Source organism: Podarcis bocagei (genome assembly GCF_964188305.1).
Source record: "Podarcis bocagei genome assembly, chromosome: 10".
Classification (NCBI taxonomy): Eukaryota; Metazoa; Chordata; class Lepidosauria; order Squamata; family Lacertidae; genus Podarcis; species Podarcis bocagei.
In genome coordinates this window covers 34,725,400-34,749,180 of record NC_138135.1, presented here as the reverse complement: position 1 = coordinate 34,749,180, position 23,781 = coordinate 34,725,400, and the positions used below count along the sequence as shown (strand labels likewise).

At 44.1% G+C, this 23,781-nt stretch overlaps 1 protein-coding gene across 2 annotated transcripts; it reads right to left on the bottom strand.

Annotated features, from left to right (window-relative positions):
* Window positions 1–1,706: 1,706 nt before the first annotated feature.
* Window positions 1,707–23,098, bottom strand: CCDC134 (coiled-coil domain containing 134). 2 transcript variants are annotated; one of them, XM_081209584.1, is made up of 8 exons: window positions 22,936–23,098; window positions 13,710–13,869; window positions 10,512–10,624; window positions 8,858–8,979; window positions 7,066–7,150; window positions 5,148–5,329; window positions 3,781–3,852; window positions 1,707–2,460 (listed from the first exon to the last, which is right to left on the bottom strand). In XM_081209584.1, the coding sequence occupies exons 3-8, from the start codon at window positions 10,612–10,614 to the stop codon at window positions 2,335–2,337; spliced, it is 690 nt and encodes a 229-aa protein (XP_081065710.1). In that variant the 5' UTR covers window positions 10,615–10,624; window positions 13,710–13,869; window positions 22,936–23,098; the 3' UTR covers window positions 1,707–2,334. The 2 variants fall into 2 exon arrangements, with proteins under 2 accessions (XP_081065710.1, XP_081065711.1); XM_081209585.1 differs by lacking the exons at window positions 13,710–13,869; window positions 22,936–23,098 and adding an exon at window positions 12,289–12,308.
* Window positions 23,099–23,781: the final 683 nt, after the last annotated feature.

The following is a 23,781-nucleotide window of genomic DNA, read 5'->3' as shown; positions in this document are numbered from 1 at the left end:
TGAAAAACCTGCTGCTTCATCTCCAGCCAAGAAAACAACATTGAAACAGTCCTACTTTTACGTCACACATTAAAGAGAGTCTGTCTTTTCTTCTCTGGCGATCACTCATAGCCGAGTAAGATTGTCTTCCATAAACACGGTTTTAACAATGAGTTCGTAAGTGACTGTGGAGGCCAGTTCTGGATCCACACGTCTTTCCACAGTGGGGACATTGGTTTCTGGGAGGGAGTTGATCATGGTGTGGATTTGCCAAGCGTGCCTTCCTCTTAGCACGTTTCTCCCTTGCATCCTGAGTTTGAATGTCTTCATTGACAATCGTAAAAAGTATTTCCCATGCTATCAAGAACCATGCCTCACAAGCCAGTGACAAATGTTTGCATTTTTTTTTTACAATTTTCTTTTTTATTCAAGAAAAGCAAAGTCCATTTAAATACATATCCAAAACCAAAGCAAATGTAATTTTGATAATAAAAGTCGTCACCATCTCTAACCTTGTAAAACAGCCCAAATGCAGCAAGTCAAACTGAAATGTCCCCTAAAAACCCTCCTTTCCCACAAAACAATCTGCCACTGGCAAGACTGGTCCAAACCAACCTTGACAAGTAGTGTGCCAAGTTATAGCGCTACTCATGACAGTGAGGGGCCATCACACTTAGGGGAAATACAATACTCCAGTTAATCAGTGTTTGGAGATAATCTTGCTGGTGTAAATCTATCCCAGTCTTGAACAAGAGCTACCCATTGTGGCAAACTGCACAGTGGCTTCATGCTGAATGCCTGCAGTATACAGGCCTACAAGTCAGCAGGCTAGGGAGAAATCGGTAGCAGAAATTAAAAGGGAACACTGACCATACTGTGGGCAAGGCTGGCTGGCCTTTACTATGAGAGCAAGTACAGTACAGCTGGAATCCAAAACGAACTTAGCTCCAGGTCCAAACCTAAATGGAATGCTTGAAAAAGTCAAGAGAAAAGGCAGCTTGTTCCTGTGGAGCAATAAGGCAGTAGACTGGGTGGGAAGGACAATTCCCTCAGAATTTCACTGACCATGTAATAAAGACACAATCGATAGGCAAGCAGAGAAGAACTGAGAGAACAAAATCTACACTGTCAGACTGTCTGCTTTTCCGCGGAGTAAGAACAGTGGCAAGTGAGTATCTCATCTTGACATTTCAAATTAAAGGTCATCACCAAGATTGCGACGGCACCGTTAACTGAGGGATGGGGATGTACTGAAACAGTCAAGAGTCAGCAATTATGGACACAGCAGTTCCACTCTGTACCCACTGGACAATAGAAGCTGAAGAAATTTACATAATCACTTCTCTCTAGCTCTTCTAGTGCCTCACAAAGATGAGCAGATAAGTTCCCTTCACCATAAAGAAGGGGAATGAAATCTCCCATCTCCTTGAATGTTTCAGTAATTTCCCATTGTGCAGTAGTGGCACCGTTGATGACAAATAATAAATGTGTTAAGTCTTGAAAGTGCCACAAAAGTCTTTGTGCTTTTTGTTACAACAGACCAGTACAATATGGCAAAACTGTCAAGTGCAAATGCTCGTTGATGACGACCCGACCGTGCTGTTCATCTTCTCAAGCCAAAATTAACCACATTAATTCCCGTCCTCCTCCTCTTTTATGAGAAAAAATGGTTTAACAGCCTTGTGGAAAAAAGAGGAAGACTTTGACACCATAGAACCAGAAATGAGTGTGGATTATTACGGCATTTTAATAACAGCACCTCTTTGACGTATCCTAGGTACATTCAAAAGGAGTACTCTGTCAGTGTGTAAATAATCCCAAGGAATCTATGTCCTTAACCCATAACTCTTAGAACCCTTAACTTTTTGAAGGTGATTCTGCTGCCCGCTCAAGTTAATCTTGCAACTCTGTGTTACCTTACCATTCTGACTGCACAACAATTCACAACCTCTGGTGTTATGAACTGCAGAGGTGGCATGAGCCAGAGAACTTCCCTTTTGCCGCCCCTCTCCCTAAGCGTTACAAACTGGCAAAAGCCACATGAAACAAAAATACACAGAGACATAAGGAACAGCCTCTGACAAACTCTGTACATTCCAGTTACTCGAAAAAGCCTTCCCATAAGGGAAGATGTGCTCAAAGACCGCAATCTCTGCCTGAAGCGCTTCCCACAGCTCAATCCAGTCGTTAGCCAACGTCTTGCTGAAAGAAGAAACAAACTTCCAAAACCTTACAAAACAAAACCGCAACATCCTGGCGTTTTCCTGAGGTCACCAAGGGACTGGGATGCGCCTTTCCCAGCAGCTTCCATCTCCCACCCAGGGCAAGTCACGGTGACAGGAGCAGGTGGCGGCATTACAACTCCGACTGTGAGCGGGAGATGCGAGGCCCCTTGCGGATCTCCTTCCGCTTCTCCTCTTTCTTCCTTCGCTTCTCTTCCTCCCGGAGAGCCTTCTGGAATGTGTCCGCACTGGGGAAAAACTGACAGGGAACAGGATGAGCTCAGCCACGTGGGAACAAAGAGACAGTTCTGCGCACAAGCCTCACAGTTAGCCAATTACACCTCCTCCTGCCACTTGCACCTGTTTTTCATATCTGTAGTTTCAATGACTTGGATTCAGGAGATATGAATTTGGCTTTAGATTATATAATCCCATCCACAAATAATGGATTGGGGATAGTCTTCTTGGATCTGCACTACTGCTGGGCGTTGGAAATGGCATCTCTATGGAAAAGGGGGGTCCCAATAATCACCGGAACAGAGAACTTATTAGGATTCCAAAGTCAACTCTTGATTATGTCATGGAGCTACCTGTAGAACCCTAGTCAAGTGCCTCAGTCACTTCTGTGAATAAAAGAAAGATAAAGAGGCTTTGTGCTGTAGTGTTGGACTAGGACCTGGGAGATCAGGGTTCACTGGGTGACCATAAACCAGTCTCTCATTCACAACTTAACTGACCTAACAGGGCTTTTGTGAGGATGACATGAGGTTGGGGGGGCGGGGCGGGGAAACCATGTACAATACTCTGAGATCCTTGGAGGAAAAGTGGAATATAAAATAAAATGAATAAATTCTGGCACTCTAAAAAACAACAACACAACTATGTCACACATATCTATGTCAGCAAACACTTTTGTTAGCTAATAGCATGTATGGCATTATTTGCAAATCTGCGTTAGTAGGAACAAAAAACTAGGAAAGGTCTCAATAGGTGCAGCTCCCATGTCCTGAGCTATGATAATGATTCTACTCAAAAACCTATTTCCAGGGGCAATCTGCTTTGCAAAGCAGCTAAATCGGTCCAGATATGAAAGAGACAGAGGAAAGAAATAGGCATCTGCAGCTGCCTTTGATGCAACATGCATCAAGTACCAAATGCAACTGAGCATGGCCACTGTGGGCAGCTCCAGATGAGATTTCCGTGTGGCAAGCTGAGCGCATGGTCAGTGCCTGCATCCAGCTGCAGTGCTGGCTTGTCACATCAGAAGGGGAACTTCTACAGGTTGTGCAGATGCGCTGGCTTCCTTTTTCAATTTCCCTTTGGAGGTAACAATATGAACTGTCAGCCAAACATGCAACCAAGTGTGCATTTTGCTGGCTGAACAAGATTTCCACACTGGAAGTTGCTGCGGAGAACAGAGTCACTATTACCAGCTAGTCGTGCCTAGGGATTACCACATATCCATCATGAAGCAGTGCTGCCCATTTCTTCCCTTGCCAAGCCCCAGAAAGGTGTCAGCAACCCAATGGCCAGGATAGGTAAAAACAGGCAAGGTGCACTAATGGCTTTATTATCTTACTTCAGAATTGTCTGTTTTAAAGGGGTTCCGGTATTCTGGAGATTTCTCACTTATTCCAAGCTCTTGAGCCATCTGCAGAAGAAAAATAGTGGAGATCAGCTTCATTCACATGTCTTGTAATCTTCTCACTCTGCTGCCTGCTTCTCAGTTCCTGCAACTACATCACCCGCCATTGAAGCTTCCCAGCCTCATTTGGTAGTTCAGTGCAAATTCCCTCAAATGTGAAAAAACTATCCCTCCCAAATTAAGGGTACTGCAAATGCAAGAGGTTTTGATGCCCCTTATGGGCTGAACCACTGATCTTGCAATTCATTCACTTGCTGTGTAAATTATCAGGAAACCGCATAGGCTGCACACAAAGGTAGCATGGCTTAAAGGGTTGCTGTGAGCTAAAGCAGCCTATCAGAGACCAAGATGCAGAAATGTGCAGCCATACGGTTGAATGCACCACCAAGGAAATACAACAAGTGACTCTAACCCTAACCCCACACAAAGTAGAAGAATAGAAGTATAACCACCCCACCCCACTCCACTCATCATTCCCCCATCCCCCTCTTTTCTTCCTAATTGTTTAAAGCAGATATAGGCAAACTTGGCCCTCCAGGTGTTTTGGGACTACAATTCCCATCATCCCTGACCACTGGTCCTGTTAGCCAGGTATCATGGGAGTTGTAGTCCCAAAACATCTGGAGGGCCAAGTTTGCCTATGGCTGGTTTAAACCAATTCATGAATCAATAACTTATCTACTGACCTCTAATAATGAAACATGTAGATATTTTTCCACATTTATTATGCTGTTATTGTGATATACAAGTGGCATGAGAAAACTTGGTATACTTATTTGTATACCATTATTCTTGTTTATAAAACCCAATAAAGAAAGAAAGAAAGAAACAACAACACATGTATGAATGGATTATACCAGTGGGGTAGCGTGGGTTGTCAGCACCCGGGGCAAGGCAAGTAATTTGCGCCCCCTAACCCGTGGATTTTAGCACTTGAGTCTCTTCCACTAGATTAGCGCGCCCCCCCTCAGATGTTGCGCCTGGTGCGGCCGGCCCCCCCTGCACCCCCCACGCTATGCCACTGGATTATACTATTGCTGAGAAGCAAAAGTCATTACTACTCAGTGTGCACACATAGTGTGAAATGCGCATATAAGTTGCATATTACCATCTTTATGCAAGCTTCATGCTAGTTCCTACACAAAAGCACCCTCCATATACAGATACTGAAATGACTGAAGTAACCCTTAGATTATTGGTTTTCCGTCAACTCATATTCCTTTATCCCACATTGCCAACCCATTGTTGGCCATTATCAGAGGCCAACAACATCAGAGCAGAAGTCAAACCAGAAGTCTTACCAATCCGAGGACTTGTGAGTGCGGACCTTGGTCAAATACACCTGTCTGATTGCAGAAGCCAATTCCCCAGCGAATCAGGTTGTTCCAGTTGGAGTTGCGGTCAAAGTAATGGTGTACTATCTTGGGAAAACGCAGGACTACATCACCAAAAAATGCAGTGTTCTCCACCACATGGGAATATGCTAGAGGTAAAGAGCCACAAATGAGAAATCAGGAGTTTTACCGCTGGTAGAGATCAGACAAGTTCCATGAGAATAAACATAGAATCCAAATGCAGGGTGCGTACCACCTCAACACACTCTAACCATTCCTATTGCTTATGTGAGTGAGGAGAAGGGAGGGGAGAATAGAATAGACTAGAATAGAATAGAATAGAATAGAATAGAATAGAATAGAATAGAATAGAATAGAATAGAACTACAGAGCCTAGGGCTTGCCAAACGGAAGGTTGGCGGTTCGAATCCCTGCGATGGGGTGAACTCCAATTGTTCGGTCCCTGCTCCTGCCAACCTAGCAGTTCAAAAGCACGTCAAAAGTGCAAGTAGATAAATAGGTACCGCTCTGGCGGGAAGGTAAACAGTGTTTCCGTGCGCTGCTCTGGTTCGCCAGAAGCAGCTTAGTCATGCTGGCCGCATGACCCGGAAGCTGTCTGCGGACAAATGCCGGCTCCCTTGGCCTATAGAGCGAGATGAGCGCTGCCACCCCAGAGTCGTCCGCGATTGGACCTAACGGTCAGGGGTACCTTTACATTTAATCTATGTTAGTGACTGTACAGAAAAGGGTTTATATTTTATTCCAAGTTTATGAATACAGAAAAAGAGGGCTCAACCTTACGTACACAGCATTTGAAAATAAAATATTGGTGGGACAGATTAATATGCTCACATCCAAATCTGTGAACTTCAGAAATCCAGAAAGCAAGCTAGCAGCCTACAAATCTGGCAAGGAACCCAAAGTAGTGTGTCATTCAATCTGACATAATTTTTCCTACAGCTATTCAAAGGAAACAGAAGTCGCATAGTATTTTCAAAATTATAATAAGAGAATGAATTCCAGGTGGGTTCAGGCTACCTGTGATCAGTGCAAAGGAAAACTATTAAAACTATATCCTTCCCTTCATTACAGATATTGATGGCAGTAGCACTGTTGGGGGGAGGCTACTGCTGCTCATTGTCTAGGTGGCTGGCATCAACAGTTTAAATGAGGATTTAATTCTGGAAATCTGCATGGCCAAAAAACACCAGCCAAAAGCACAAGGTAGGATACCTTAATATACTAAATCAGTACCTTGGACAAAAGAACTGGAATTTCTGCTTCTCTACAAGCACCTACCATTTTCATGCTGCAATAGCTTAAATTCTGGCTCATTGAATCATAGGTTCAATTGCCCTTCCTTTTCCACTCTCTTAATTTTTCTTTGCTCAACAAACATTTTTTAAAAGTGACCGGAAACATAACCAGCCAGTCTCAAATTGTAAATTCATGTACCTCTCTGTAGACAATGCAAATCTGCATACATTTAGTCCAGTCACAAAACCAAGGGTTCCAGTTGCAGAATCCGACCGGGGGTGGGGAGAAACTGGCTATCAATCTGAATGAAGCCACACATCCCTGTTTAATGATACTGACCAGCCTTACGAGTGTTAACTTTCCATTATATGCACAGGCGAAATAATAAGATTCTGTTCTGCTTCATGTACCATATGCTATGTAGCCTCATTTGGCTCTGTTCCCATCCCAGGACCTTTGCAAATGTCAGAAATGATGACACACAAGAGCAGAAGTGACAGGGGTGGCTAAGCAAGAGTCGCCAAAATGGCAACGAGAGCTGTATTGCCAGAACAGCTCATTGTTACAAACTTAATGGCTACAGAATGATGGATGGAGAAATCGGGATTATAAAGCAAAGAACTCCCACCATCCTTTAGCTTCTCATCCTGAGGGAACGGCCCATCTGGAGGGACATCTGCTGCTATAAGTACAGCCCGCGAGTCTTCAAGAACCTGCACATCACAACAGAAAGCGGACATGGTTGATATCAGCTCCTGCCAAAAACATCTCTTTCCCACACCTGTGCTGCCAGCAACAGCCTCTTCTCAGCCGCACACCCCCAGCTTTTCTGCTCTGCTACAAATGCCCATCTGACACAGCCCTGACAGACGAGGAAACTTGGGGAAAATAACAACCTCAAAAGCCAGGAAACCAAATTATGAGAATGAATATCCCAGCCCTTCAAAACACCTCACATTATTTGCAGAGGAAGCAACAGCTGCAGTTCCTGGACCGAGTCTGGTTTCAACAGGCTTGGCGGTAGCAAGCACAAAACACACAGGAACATTTGTGCTGCGACACTGTTACATCACACAGCACAAAATGGAGCTTGTTGGCCAAGCAGGTGGGGGCCACAGACAAACAGCAACTGTATGAAGCCACAACCGCCTTCTCCATGCGATGTGATGCTACCATCGATAAGCTGCAAATCACTTCTCAAGTACCTAGTCTAATATAATACCTCAGCTATTCATTTAAACCCAACCAAATACCAGCCCAGAAGAACACCTAAGATCTCATGCTGGTCCTGAATGTGCAGACCCATGCATTGGGCAAATCTCCAGTGTAAGGCAATCTATTTTTATGGAGCAGGTGCTGAAAGTGCTCTTCTACATACATACAGGCGGTGACCATTTTGCATGGGGTTCCATTCCTCGCTGCCATGCACATCAGCAGAGGTGCACATAAGCCCGTTCTGCCTCCATTCCATCCTTTTCTGGGTCGAAAAGGGCCCATGCATCGGCAGTTGTGCATCAATTGGACACACCTAAAATGGTCACTACCTGCCTAGGACCCTCGTACCTACGGGAACGCATCTCCTGGTATGCCCCAAGGAGGAGCTTAAGGTCCATAAATAGCAACACCCTAGAGGTCCCAGGCCCTAAGGAAGTTAGATTAGCCTCAACCAGAGCCAGGACCTTTTCAACACTGGCTCCAGCCTGGTGGAACGCCCTCATGAGACCAGGGCCCTGCAGGATCTGATTTCTTTCCGCAGGGCCTGTAAGACAGAGTTGTTCCGCCTGGCCTTTGGCTTAGAATCAATTTGATTCCCTCTCCTTCTTTCTTTTTTCCTTTCTCCTCCTGTGAAGAGGCTGCATCTTAATGTTTTAATGTTGTATTTAAATCTTGTTTTTAAGTTGTATTTTAATCAACTTGTTTTTATTATTGGTTGTTAGCCGCCCTGAGCCTGGTCTTGGCTGGGGAGGGCAGAGTATAAATAAAATTATTATTATTATTATTACTCTGCAGATGGAAGTGTAAGAAAGCACTTGGTGAGGGTGCCTAAGGTAAGGCCTAGACCATCCTAGGCTATCTTCCCACAGTAGATTTAAAACCAGCAGACCCTAAGAGGTACCATCTCCCCTCCCCTCACAACCAACTATGTCTGGAATGAGTGGCTACCATCTCCCCTCCCCTCACAACCAACTGTGTCTGGAATGAGTGGCAGCCACTACATTCACCAGCAATTCACTGGAATTGTGAGGTGGTCATAGTGCCAAGTCTCTTCCCCACCACCACCTCAACCTTTTCCAGTAAAGAAGCATTGTTGACGAAGACACTACACTCTTCTTCTTAGGCCCCACACACTGCTTTTAAGATTATCTAACATTCCATAACTAAAAATAAATAAATCCTGCGCTCTGTTAGGCAAGGCTCACTTTGAAAAGACCCTTGAGCATGATGTCTATGATCTTGTATTGTTGGTTCACATCGTTGAGCTCAATCAGGTTCTTCAACGCATTCATCTGGTCTTTGCGTTTCACTTCGAACAGCTTCTTATCTGTAACTTGGTCAAGGATACCATGCGCTACAGAACATCCAAACTCTCGCCCCATGTTCCCCTTCCCACAACCCACAGCACAATCCCAGAGTCTTTTTTGCCCTTCACCCTGGGGCATTGTTAGGTATATAAAAAGACTTGGGGACTTTGCATAAAATGTGTATATGCTAATTTCTATGTATGGATGATGGCTCTGAACCATTTTTTAAAATGTTTTAAGTTTAAGAACAGAGAGGGAAGGCAATAGGAGATCTGGGGCCCACTCCATCAAAGTAGCCCTTACAAGGGATCAGGCTTCTTTTAACTACTGCATCCAGTTTCTTTCAGGGAAAGCCAATGACAATAAATAAAGTTTACGGAGACTGCAAAGAACATCTGCTCTCGGTGGCCTGGCAGCTGTAAACTAGAATCTATGGAGGATGACAGCATAAATCCTGGGAAATACAAATGACAAGGGTTCACATTATCAATTAAAAGCAAGGGAGAGTCAAGGAGAGAGAGAAATACAACCCCTCCTGAAACAGAAAGAGCAGAGAAACGTTTTGCCCAGAGGAAGAACCATGTGACATGCCATGCTGCAATCACCGTGTCAGCATAAAGAATCCATCTATTTCACAGTGGTGTTTTCCAACTTGATGAAGATCATGTGAAGAATGGCTTTCATATGGAGAGTATGGAGGGAAAAGTTGAGTGAGCTAGGAAGGAAGTGAAGCCTATTTGACATTACTGAGCCAGGATAAGATCTCTCTCTCTCTCTCTCTCTTTTTAAGAGTGTTGGTATTGGGGTACATAGCTTATTTGGGAAGGACAAGGTTGTTATACTTCTCACACAGTACAACACTGCATATCTGAGAAAAATACACCAGGCCCAAGGGCGAAATGGTTGGTAATTCCTTTAAGAGTATTTGGGCAAGACGGGACATTTAGAATAAAAGGCATGCCTGACTTGTGGCCTCTTTGGCTCTGTCTTTGGAGACTTCACTAGCAAAATGAAGGTGCCAGACACACCTCTTTGGGGTAGGAGTTCCACAACTTAGGGGCTGCCACAGAGAATGTCTTATCCGCCATGCCACCCCCACCCCCAAGTCTCTGAAGGTGGAGGAACTACCAAGAGGGTCCCCTCTGCCTATCTTAGCAGCTGAAAGGGTCTGGAAGTTAGACAGCTGTGGATGCAAGAGAGGACTTTGCAGCGGTGGAGCGTCAACATTGGAATGCTCTTCCCAGGAGGTTCACCTGGCAGTGACTGATGTCCTTTTGGCACCAGGCAGAGACATTTTAATTCACATGGGCCTTTCAGATGAGCTTTCCCCAGCCTAGTGCTTCAGAATGCCCCTTGTGGTATGTATGCGTACCCTTTTGCAGTTTATATACTTTTACATGCACATGTACAAATCTACATGTTTTCCCAAGGCTTACAAATCCACTCCCTTTCTCCACCCTTGCTAAGCACAAAAGGGCCCCCTAACAAGCAACACTCTCTCAGTTACACCCCACTTTCACAGACAAAAATCAAGGCAATGAAAGAAGGATACAGATTTCTAATCCTGAATCAGGGGTTTTCTTCTCTGTGTCTGCCGTGACGCCTCTGGATAATATCAGCATAAAGAGAAAAGTGAAGGCTCGAAAATAATCCATCCTTAAAATCCTGGAATGGAAAGAAGAGGGGAAAGGGGAGGGAGAATACTTTAATCATTCTAATGATTGAGGTTAAAGCACAGAAACCTCTCCACTCTCACTACCTAATTTATATTCATTAACATAAGCAACTCCCCATGTGTAGGAGAAGACAACAAAGAAATAAAGCAACAGACACCACTGGCAGTAAATGGACAGTAAACCTCTCTCTCATAGGCAAAGTTTCAAGACTGAGCTTCAGCATACAGGTGGGCGCCCAACTACATTGAGTGGGCACCACATTGGCTACCTCTGTACTCATTTCACAGGCCACATCCTGACTTTAGCTGCATGATCCAATCCACCCACTTCTTTACCAGCCTTGCAGCCAATCTGGACGTTACTGTTTTCCCTGGCAATGAGGATATTTACTTGTGCTTCAGCATCGCCACAAACATCATTGTGTGCAAATCCAAACCACAGGTCTCACATCCACAATCTGATCAATATACAAAAACAGGCTTGAAATTTCCAGTCCAGGAGTGGCTCAATATAGTAAAACAGAAATTGTGATTACCGGTAACTGCTGTTCTTTGGCCAAATCCCATACGAACACAGGCCAAATTTCAGAGACGCCTAGAACTTTGAGCATGAGGCTCTCCCATCCCTCCCTTTAACTGGCATTTTGTCCCCCAAGCTCGCCTGCCAAAAAACCTGTTCAGCTTCTTCCTAATGCTGCAGGTGTGCATCAATGGTATCTGCAGCCTTTAAACCAGGAGGGTGGGCTGGCTAAGTGACTGCACAACAGCAGTTTCCCAGTAAGCGTGCAATCCCACAAATGGGGGGACTATAGCATTCCCTACTGAGCAGAGGGAATAGAAGTCCATCACCCTGCAACACTGCTCTTCCAACCCTGGTTTAATTTCTGCCCTCAATGGCCATTGCATTCTGCTACTTCCACTTTGCTGGCATCCAGACAGCTGCAACTGAGACACATGTCTGCAGTGCTGAAGATGGCTGAGCTTCTTGTGGAGGATGTGTGAATCTCCAGAAATAATAAACCTAGCAAGGGTCTGGGAAGAAGCTCAAAAAGCTCTACTCCTTCTTGAACAGTCAATGAAATTTAGCACCTCTTTTTCTAAACTCACAAGTGCAATGCAAGTAAAAATCAAATGGCCGTATGGACATCTAATGAATGCAATTCACACTTCTGCTCATCTGAAGGATTTGAAAAGATGATTGACAAAACTGTGGTTTGCTTAATGTGAAATGAATATGGTAGTAATTCCAAAATAGGCCTTAATGCAAGGCAGTCCTTATGCACCATCAAGAATCGCAGACCACAATGAAGCACAATCATTTCCATACACTTTTCTCACTGAAATGATTGTCTTCAAAACCGCAACCTTGATGGTGAGATAATCCATTAAACGTGTTGCTACTGGTTCAGACTGTTTAGTCATCAGCGGTGACAGAACATGAAGCATCCTCTTAGGCCAGGAAGTCTGAACAGGAGGAAGCCTGAGTCAATTCTGTAAGAAGTTGTTTCATGCAGTAAGAGAAACCTGATTAGCTTTCAACGGGAACAAAGTGAGCAGGAATTGCTGCCAGATGAATGTTAATGGAAGACTAGGCTATGAGAGTGCAATGCTATTCCCTAACTGAAAAGATAATCCAGTACATAATGTACATTACAGAAATGTGCCGCATTGTGTCTAGACGGTTCCATGACATGTTGAATGTTGTGACGAACGCAAATCAAAGTGGTCTGAAATGAAGTCAAAAAATGGTGCAATGACTCCATCTCTAACCACCTTTTTAAATCTTTGATGGTTCCTACATTCAGATTAAAATAACACACCAAAACATGGTTGAGGGGTTATCTCAGAAACATTTAGTCAGAACAGAAAAGGACAAAAAATATGATATATAAGATATCAATAGGATTTATTTCCTAATGTGAATTGGCCCCACTTGAAGTAGGGCCGTATGTTTCCACATTACTGCCTAAGTACTAAACTTGCTACCAAGTGTTGTGATCTACATGACTCTGCTGGGGGCAGGGTGTGATTGGCAGAGTGTGTCAAGAGGAGGAAGAAGATGATGACCCCAGGATGGGAGGTAGCAGCAGTTTGGGCCATGGTGTAAAGGAGGAGCCTGACATACTGCCACTGGGCCCCAGTCTCAATTTGAGGGTTGAGAACAGTCCAAGCAGTGATTCTGAAGAGGGTCCCCACCCAAAGCCGCTCTGGGGCCACCTGACCTCACAGAGAGGGAGGGGGTGTCAAGGATGTCCTGACCCCATCCCTGGGGAAGGAGATTCCCCTAGGAGCAGAGGTGGTGGCTGGCAAATCAGGAGAGCAAGCCAGACAGGAAGGAGGTGGGCAAGGAAGGGGAATTGGAGGGGTGGGTGGCAGGCACAAAGAGACCCAGTTAAAACACACTTCCAGTACTCTCACCCTCCCCTTCCGGGCTTATGAATTTGGCCACCCCTGCCCAATAACATTAAGGAAAATGGTTCCTACATGTAGATACCAGCAAGGCAATATGCCTTTATTGCTTAAAAAATGGCAAGATTTCCAATTACATGGAATGCTACAGTTTCATCAGTTATATGGGGATCACAGTTACCTATTCATGGAAATAAATCCAAATAGGCTTTGACTTGTCCACAAAACAGTTGCCTCCTGCATTGACAAAGAGGGAATTATAGACTGCAGTAAGAATCCTAATTAAGTTGTGTGTTTTGAACACAACATGCTTTGGAGTATAAAGAGCTTATACCTCAGGAGACAGGTGTGCCTACAACAGAGAACATGTTTTCATTATCTGTAGACATTTTTCCTATGTAAATTTATTCAAGACATTTAAGATTGGTTCCACCCATGCAATTACTATTGAGAAAATTATATTAGGTATACCCTACCATTATACAGAAAGAGTGTTTGCCCAGAGTAATATAGACTTATAGTTATCTTTTTAAAAGATTTACTATAAAAGAAACTGGGAGTATGACAACAGCAGACTTTTATTACTGGTTATAAATCTACTTTAGCTACAAGCACATCTCAGAGCACAGCTTAATTTAAGGACAAAAACAAAACAAAGACCTCTACCTGGTAATTCAAATAAAGGAATGTAGAACAACTTGTTCTGGCTATTGTGATGCTCACTAAACCACATCAGGCAAAGCCGTCAGTCAATGATCATCCAGAAATTTTTTCTATGAATCTTCTTCAGCAACATCACAATTGTGTTCTTCTCAGTTGAGTTTATCTGCAACAAAAATTAAAATTGTTGAGGAAAAGCCCACCTATCAATACCAATGTTTTCCCTAAAGGCAAACTTTACCACACACAAGCTCAAATATATTAAAACCTGTGAGGCCCACCTAAATTTAGTGACATGGGATCCCTTCACTTCCACATCCCAAAAACTGAAACTTTGGGTAACAGTTTCTGCTTCAGCAATAAAAATCTACATTGATGGATTTCACGAGAAAGTCCAGTCTCATCAACCTTTTACAGTAGACATATTCTAGAATATTCTAGAAAATATACTCTGCTAGAAAATTCTCTGGAGAATATTCTCCACAAACTGTAAATTCTAATGTTAGAACTAGTTTTAAAACCCACATTTAAACAATTTTGTGAGGATAAAATAGGAATGAGGAAAGGTACGTACACCACCCTGAGCTCCTTGGAGGGAAGATGGGATATACAGTGGTGCCTCGCAAGATGAAATTAATTAGTCTCTTCGTCTAGCGGTTTTTTCGTCTTGCGAAGCAACCCTATTAGCGGTTTAGCGGCTATTAAAGGCTTAGCGGATTAGCGGCTAAAAGGCTATTAGTGGCTTAGCGGCTTAGAAAAAGGGGGGGAAAGCGAAAAAAAATTGGAACACTTGCAAGACATTTTCGTCTTGCAAAGCAAGCCCATAAGGAAAATCGTCTTGCGAAGCAGCTCAAAAACGGAAAACCCTTTCGTCTAGCGGGTTTTCCGTCTTGCAAGGCATTCGTCTTGCGGGGCACCACTGTAAATGCAATAAAGACATAAAGAAATGCAAGAAACAGGTATTATGCAAGCAAAGAGGCAAATGCAGATGAAAACCATTCAGACTGGAACTGTAAACATCTGGTCATTTAGATACTTAAACAGTTGGTGCTAGAATTTGGAAAAGCTCTTGATTTATAAAGTTATATTAAATGTGGCTCCCAGGAATTTGAGATATTTTCCCAAGTAAGCACCCGCAGTGGTGGAAGACGCCTCCTGTCTGTTCCTGGGATTCCAAAACAAATTTGGAAACAGATGGAGCTGGCTAGTGAGAGATCGGTTGGTCCACTGGGAGCTTACAGTCCAGACTGTGAAGTGAATGTTAAGTACCAATTACACTGTGCATAAAAGGACTTTCACAATGAGAAAATAATAGGTTTTATTCCATGAGCAATATCAAAGCAAGTTGTAGTGGCTGAAAGCTACACACACGGATGGGGCGAAAAATCCATTAAGCGGCATTAAATACTGTAAAGAGCATTCTGTGGCACAAGCTTATCTCAGGTACTTGACATAGATAAGAGCATGCTCCTGTTTTTATTTTGTTTTTACCTCCAAGAAAGCATGTTTGGTAAAGTAATGCAAAGACGCACCAGTATTCTTGACATTGTCAGGAATTTAGGATAGCCTTACGGCAACCAATGGCTACTAGGCTTGATGGCTATGTTCTGTCTCAGCTGTCAGAGGCAATATTTCCAAGGAAGAAGAAGATGATGATCAACGAAGTTTTCAGGGCAGTACACAACAGCATAAGAAGAGCTTCCTGGATCAGGGCAATTGGCCCAGTTAATCCAGTATCCTGTCCTCACAGTGGCTGGCCTATGGGAATCCCACAAATGGGACATGAGCACAAGAGAACTCTACCCCAGGGACGCGGACTTAGAAAAAATATTGGGGGGGCCCGGGAAAGCTCATGAATAATAAATAAGCTCATGAATATGCAAATAAAGTGGCTCCGGCCCTAAAAAGGGCAAGCCACGCCCCCCCAGCCAGCCGATTGGCTGGCTGGGAGGTGTGGCCAGTCGGGATTCCCCTGTTCTCGCGGGATTTCCGGCAGTGCCTCCGATTAGGGCGCGCGGCTGGCTGGCTGGCGAAGGAGCAGGTGAGGAGGAGGCGGGGGACGGCGGCGGCGCTCTGCTGAAAGGGCGCCCGCCCGAGATTATTGGGGGGGCTGAGCCCCCCCAATAATTTTTTTGAGGGGGCTCGAGCCCCCTCAAGCCCCATGGAGTCGGCGCCTATGCTCTACCCTCTTGTGGTTTCCAGCAACTGGAACTCAAAAGCACTACTGCCTCCAACCACAGAGGCGGAACATAGTCATCATAGCTAATAGCCATCACCAATAGCCCTCTCCTCCATAAATTTGTATTTTGCAAGTTGGTGGCCATCATCTCCTCCGGTGGGAGCACATTCCAAAGTTCAGCTATGAAGTAGTATTAGTTGTAGTAGTGCCTTCATTTATCGTTCCTGAATCTTCCAACGTTCAGCTTTATCGGATGGCCACGAGTTCGAGTGTTGGGAACAGAGGGAGAAAAGCTTTTCTCCGTGCCACACATTTTATAAACTTTATTTCTGGTTTACTAAAACAATTTACATACCATTTAGCTACAACAGACTAAGTTGTTTACAAAGATACAATACAACTGATGAGAATCAGTGAAGAAAGCTATAAAATTAAACTACCATTAAAAGGCCTTCTGGAATAAAGCAAGTCCTGTCCAACTCTACCATTCTCTGAATTGCATTTGCTATTATCTCCCACTTCACTCAGTTTGACAAGGTCATTTTGGAGTTCTTCACAATCTCTCTTTGTTTCAGTGACCCTGAATAGTATATACAGAATACAGTAAGATGCAATACCAAAATAAAAATAAAAAATCAACAATTGAAGTCATACAATTATTCAACTAACAGAAAATAATAGAAAGTGCACTCCTATAAATACTTTCCCAGGAGCAAGGGCTACTGAACACAAAAGGACTTGGTTCCAAGGAAGCAAGCTCTTAAAATGTTTTTGTTATCCAGTTTTGTTTTCCAGATGTTATGATTACTGATTGCTATTTCCTTTTCTGCTCTCCCCACACCCCGATATTTACTTTGGTTCAGTACTTCTGTTTCAGAAATCCAACCTATTTCAGTCTATCACAGCACAGCTGCGGCCCATTCACAGATATTTTCCAGTCATGTTATCTGTGCAAAGCTGATGTTGATCAGATACCTTTCGAATTTGGGGTGGGACTGTGGCATTTACCAGCAGGGCTATTTTCCTTTATGACAGCAGAAACTGAAAATGTTGTATACAGCGACAGATGTACATGCCACCAGTAGCTTCCATGAGACAGAAGGAAAGGTGATATAATAGAAGATATCTGCCAAGACTTAAACCATGAGGAAAATGAAGTGGTGGCAATTGACAGTACTACTTCGACCACCACAACCACCACTATATCATCTTTACTCTGCAGCACAGGTTAAATGTGACACATAAATATTCCACTAGAGAGCCATGCTCAGTCCTGCCTCAGCTAACAAGACAGCAAATGACTACATACAGAGAAGTTAGACCCGCTCCACGAGAGGGGCTAATGGAAATCAGAGCAGCTTGCTGCTCTTAATTGGAGGGTTAGAGGAATTGCAGTTTGCTGCCAGGCTTTCTGGTTCACCAATTTTCCTATGGCTTCCTAACCATTATCCGTACAAAATAAAACAGGGCTGAAAGAGAAAGACACACCAGCCTTTCATCTTGAAGCTTTCAACATTTATATATAACCCTGCTCCAATAAAGCCTTTTCCTTTTTTCCACTTCTCGTAATTCCACATACAGGGACGGCGGCAGAAGGGGGGCTCCTCCAAGAACATTGGCTTCTCTTAGCCGGTTTTAACAAATAAAGGAGAATAAAACCTAATTCCAATATAATTTAAACTTCTTAAGAAGAACTGAAAATACTTTTAAAGGAGGCAGGTGAACTATAGCTGCATCATTAAGAGCAGAAAATTGAATTACCAGCCCAGTGTCATCATGCATTGACCCAAATGTTGCGGAGAAAATGCATATGTGTTTAAATCTTAAGCATTCCAATAATTCCTCTGACTGTAATGGATTCAAGTGTGTAATACAAGGTAAAAGGTAAAGGTACCGCTGACCATTAGGTCCAGTCGCGGACAACTCTGGGGTTGCGCGCACATCTCGCTCTATAGGCTGAGGGAGCCAGTGTTTGTCCGCAGACAGTTTTTCCGGGTCATGTGGCCAGCATGACTAAGCCGCTTCTGGCGAACCAGAGCAGCGCATGGAAATGCTGTTTACCAGTGTACATGTTCATACAAAACTGACAAAATGGGCAACCATCAGGTACTAGACCTCTCCATTCAGCATCTTAGCCAAAAAACCTTTTGTTCAATTGACCTCTTCAAGTTCTGCCTGCACAATGAACAAGATGCCATCAAGGATGCCAGGAACAATGAACGAGATATTCAAGTCTATTTGCTTTGCTTGGCGTTCGCAATTTCCATCGCGCAATGCAAACAGTGCTTCAGAATCCTGACTGTTAATCATGATCCTATGAATATTTACTCAGAACTGAGTCCCGCCCTATTCAGTGGGACAAGTCTGAACCCAGCAACCTAAATATTAAGGCTATGTATTGTGCTAAGGCTAGGCCATGCCAATGTTTTATAAGGCTTATACACCTTCATTTTGAAAGCTCAAAAGCCAGCATTAGCAAGTTCTGGTGGCCATTATGCCTCCCACCTAAGCTCCCTGCTGCAATCCATGTCTTCGCCTACTCGCTTCTCCTGTGCACTGCAGGACAATACTAGAATTCCATTTGCTGCAGCAGGCAGGCGACCTGATGCTCAAAGTAACTTGTGGAGCAGCAGAGGCTCTCTTGGCACTGCTGAGGTTTTCCCAGGAGGCAAGCTGGATCTCAGGTGGAGATTGACTCAGCAACCCCTACCAGGTTTGGATCTGGGGAGATATAGGTTCAAATGCCCACTTCGCCATGAAGCTTATTGGGCAGCCTTGGGCATAAGCACTTTCTCTGAGGCTAAAAAATGATAGCAAAGAGTTGTTCTGAAGATAAATTAAGAATTTGCGGGGCACTCTGTGCACCTGAAGGTTTCCACAGAACCTTTTACAAGTTGGGTTGGGCAGAGCTAGAAGAGAAAAGCTTCTATTTCAACAATCTGGGGGTGGAGGAGAGAAGAGTCACCGCTTCCTAGTTCTCAGAGGGTAAACATCCAATTTATTTGCGTTTATCCCCGGGGCATTCTCAAAAGCTCAGCTATCGGACTGTCATCTGCACACTGCTATTCTATCAATTAGGAAGCGATGAGCAACACAAAAGTAGGACATAAACCTGTCAGAATATAGGTTACGAAGGATTTGAGAAAGCACCATCAAGTGCCCTTATCTTTTGCAGCCTCCTTTCCCAACACAAATGCAAAGAACACAAGAGAAGCAAAGATGAGCACCATGGGGGTATCCTTTTGGGGTGCATTAAATGCTCAGTGTTCCTTGCAGATCTGGAAAGGGTGCCCTGGGAGGGGAATATATGTGAGGAGGAGATCAAGACACAGCAATTGTATACAAGATTTAATATCCACTACAGAAGCAGCAGCATGTTTTATAAGAACAATCTGCTTCACACACTGAAAAATATGTCTGAGAATTCATTCACTGGAGCAAATCCAGAATCATATCTGTAACAAAATATCTTGTCATTTGCAAACATTAAACTGAAGCACTGTAAAAAAATCACTTTGGCTTCTGCTTCTTTCTGCAGTATTCAGCAGGCAACCACTGGTAGGATCCAGGCATGCTATTCTATATTAGCAGCATACCACATATCCAGGATGAGAGGCAGAATATAATATCATATCATATCATAAGCATATTAGCAACATGGCAGATGCACCTACACACAAAAGCCAAAGAGCAAAACAAAAACCCTCCAAAGGGCTTAGCTACATGAAGGGTAACTAATATGATGCCCTCCAAATATTGTTGGGCTCCAGTCCCCATCATAATTCACCTTTGGCTGTGCTGGCTCTGGCTGATGAGAGCAACAGTCTAAGAAAAGACTGAGCCCACAGTACTGGATATCCCTGGATATACTGCCCAAAATAGGCAGGAAGGTGAATACATCATTATCACATTGCAATCTTGTATATGTCTTCTCATAAGTAATCTCCATTGAGTTTGAATGGGACTTATTCCTAGGTGAGTGTTTATTAGACCACAGCCTTAGTCTAGAGATTGGGATAAGGCAGGCATCGCCAACCTGAGGCCCTCCAGATGTTTTGGCCTACAACTCCCATGATCCCTAGCTAACATGACCAGTGGTCAGGGATGATGGGAATTGTAGTCCAAAACATTCTTCTCTTATAATACTGCGTTCTTATAATATGTAATCAAAGTAGCACCAGATGAAGAAGCTCAGTGTCAGAAGCAAGTTCCATTCGTTGTGCAGCCATGTAGACAAGACATGAAGCAGAAAAGAATAAAGAGTGGAGGCAAATATAACAAGGCAGTAAGAGGTATAGTTTCCTCAACAGAGGGTAGGACAATCCGCTTCCAGGCTTAATTCAAAGAGCTGGGTTTGACCTTTGAAATTCTGCATAGCATAGAACCTTCAGATCTAAATGAATGCCGTTTCCCATACATACAAGCCCATGCCCAAAGATCATTACTGAAGGCCTTTCTACAATCACCAATGCAAACGGAAGTGTGCAAGATTACGATGACGAAAAGAGCCTTCTCAGTGGTGGCCCCCTATTATGAAACACTATGCCTAGAAGAGGCGCATCTGGCACATATGTTGATGGCCTTTCAGTGCCAAGGAAAAACAACTTCTATTCTCCCAGGTCTTTCAACATTCTCTCATTCTTAATTAATATTATTAGTATACATCTACATTCATTGGGGCTGTCTTGCTCTTTGCTCTTACGTTTTTAGCTCTTACGAGGTGGTTTCTGCTCTCCATGTGACAAGGTCAATTTGAGTGTACTGGTTATTAGATATAAACAATCTGTGCAGTTTGGGAATGTGTTGCATTTATATTGAATTATTTGTATTTTATTATTTTGTAACTTTTTGTTGCACATTGTCCAGAGATCAGTGTTACGGGGTGATTATCAAATGCTAAATAATAGTAAATCCAGTAGTTAATCTGTAAGAGGATCCACATGGAATCACTGGTGTTGGCTTCAAGAGTCAAATGACATACCTACAAGTAATAAAGAGAGTTGCAAAGGTCACGTTCAAGTTCAACAGTAAAGAATAGCAAGAGTGCCTTGAACATAAATTTCATGGGAAGTAAATGTTTAATGGCGTTACAAGTATAATTAAGGGTTTAAGGCTGCAATCCTACAAACCCTGGAAGCCAGCTCCATTGCAAGTAAATAACAGGATCAAAACAAATGCCACACTATAGTCACTATCAGAGAACTAAAAGAGACACTATGGTTTAAGTTGGCAAATTTGGAAAAAAACTAGTTCAATGCAATATGCCATAGGAAAAGTCATTAATGTAGTGCAAGGAGGTGTGTGTGAGAGAGCACAGCAGTTACAGCAACCGATTCAGGGGCTTTGCAGATTCATCCACCCCAAAAACTTAATCTGCAGGCAACCTCATGTTCCAAAATCATCTAACACAGTATCAAACAAGGCCCCTAACCTTGGAGCTTGTCATAGTGATGGCAGTAGTAACTGAGCTTCTTCATGCCTCAATTTACTTCTGTAGAAAGATATGTTTTTAAACATGCATGCTAACGAAGCTGTCGAAACCAACCTCAACCCTTTATTACTTATTGTCCATGCAAGTGACTTGCTTTCAAAAACAACATCCAGATATTCCCCCTCTGGCATCTGTGATAAATGGTATTGGATTCCAGAGAGAAACAAGGGTATGTCTAGATTCAGGGCCTTTCTATTCTAGGCCCTCCTAGGGTATTGTTTGTTATATGCTCAACTTGACCAAAAAAAACCCCCAACAACCTAAATTTGCAACTACTGGGGTTGGTATTCAGCTAACTTGGACTCAGAGTAGATCCACTAAAATGAACCTTAGTTAATTAATTTCAGTGGGTCAGCTCTTGAGTAAAATTTAGGTGCATACTATTCCAGTTTCCCCAAATATCTGCAAACAGAGCTTTTCAGAATGTGTGACAAATATGTGTAGAGCTCTTAAACTTTTTTAAAAAAATTGTTTCAGATAATCCCAAAAAATAATATATAAAATGTTGCAGGACTGAACTTGTATAGCAGCTACTAGATAACATGAGAAGAGTTTGTGGTGCTAACTAAAAAACGGGCAAAATATTTTTTCTCTCTCTTACCAACACAGAAAATAATTCATTTTGCATTTTGTGCGTCTATATAAAATCAAGATCAAGGTGAAAACCCTTTTGCTGCTTAGTCCTGGGACTCAGGATGCGATGGGTACTAGGTACCCGACCTCAAGAACCCTTTTATAAAGCTGGACGAAATGCGGGCCTGCTGATCAGGGAAGACGAAAAGTGCAAAAGACCCGAACAGACACCGCGCGGAGGAGAGCTTTGCACCTTAATTCACCACCAAAATCATCATTACTACGGTGTAGACCAGAGCACCTTCCTCCATTAGTTTAGAATGACTGCTGTGACAGGATCCTCTTTCTTTGTGGCATCGATCATGATCATTCCGCAGCTATTTCTTGGGAGGGGCGTCTCACCAGCGGACAGCATGAGCTACGTAGTGATTAAATACATCTCCGTAGCCTAGTTTAACACGCCGGAGGACCTCGCTCCCCCAAGGGCGCGACGCCGGCAACCCCCCGCGCGATCCCCCAAGTTTGCAGAGACAAGTTCTCGGCCGCCTCGCTCAGCCTGCCTACGCGAGCAGCGAAGAAAGCGAGGGCGATCCGCACTCGCTCCCCGCAGCCGCGCGGTCCTTCCTTCCCGATTTCAGGCAGCGGACCGCCCAAGCGCGCGCTCCGATCCCCGCCACCTGCTGCCGCCGCCCCCCTCCCTGGTCGATGCACTAGGGCTCCCGGGACCTCCCGCTTCCTCGGGGCCTGGCTCTCCCGAAGGGCTTCGGCGTTTCCATTCTCGCCCTCCTCCTCCTCCTTCTCCCTCGGCTGCATTTGCAGGATCGGAGGCGCTCAGAACTACGGAGCAGTTTGCTGCCAGCCTGGCAGTTTGCAGGCAGCGCGATCTGGGGCTCGGTAAACCCAACCCGCCCGTCGAGAACCAGCTTGGGATCGCACGGGGTGGAAGCTGCCCACTTCCTTGCTCTCGAGCCCCTGGGAAGGAACCTCACCTGCATTGCCCGGAAAAGGGCACGCGGCGTCTCCAGTCGCCCGAGCAGCAGCAGCAGCAGCAGCTCACTCTGGCGAGGCTGTCACGCTGGAGCCGCTCTTCCTTTTCCCGGCAGCTTTCCCCAGCGGACTGGCCTCGCTTGCTAAGCAAACCAGCATGCCCTGCACGGGCGCGTCATTTCCTCCGTGCGCTTCCCAGAGGCCTCTGTGTTGTAGTTCTTCCAGCCTGGTAGATCTCTCCCCATCACCACGTTTACTGAGCTGTAAGCAGGGGAAACAGCCACGTTTACTAATAGGGGGAATGCCAGGTGCTGATTTGCATGGTGGGTGGTGAATTTTAAAAAACCAGAAACCCACACACAGAATTTCGGAAGCAATTACTGTACTGCACATACTGGGAGAAGCAGCGTGTAAATCATAATCAGCATTGAAAGGCAATTAGAGGAGTTCTTTAGACTGCGCGCAAGTTTGGTCCGCGGAAGCGGGGTGAGCGCAGGAAGCAATTAGTGATTAATGAGAACACCTGCTTGCTGTTTAATCAGTTGCAATAATAATTAGCAAGCACAGGTACTCTGTCTCTGTTATAAATATGAAGGACGCTTCTACCAATATCCATCTGGCTAGGCTGGGCCATGAGAGGTGCCTCGCTTTACAAGACCCAACAATTGCATGATCACAGCAGGCAAAAAAAAGTGCATTGCTGGATGTTACTCCCAAAGTAAGACACGTTGAGGTCACTGGGATTTACCCTTAGGTGAGTGAGAATAGGATTTCCAGCCTTTCCAGTCACTTATGAGCAATAAATTATTAAATTTTATTTGTTGCTTTTTTAAATTAGAGACTTGGAA

Coding starts and splice junctions, on each gene's coding strand:
- CCDC134 (XM_081209584.1), bottom strand. CDS start 10,614: ATGGATTATTTTCGAGCCTTCACTTTTCTCTTTATGCTGATATTATCC. Junction 8,980..10,511: donor TGATTCAGGATTAGAAATCT/GTATCCTTCTTT, acceptor ACCAAGTTACAG/ATAAGAAGCTGTTCGAAGTG. Junction 3,853..5,147: donor ACTCACAAGTCCTCGGATTG/GTAAGACTTCTG, acceptor TTTCTTCTGCAG/ATGGCTCAAGAGCTTGGAAT.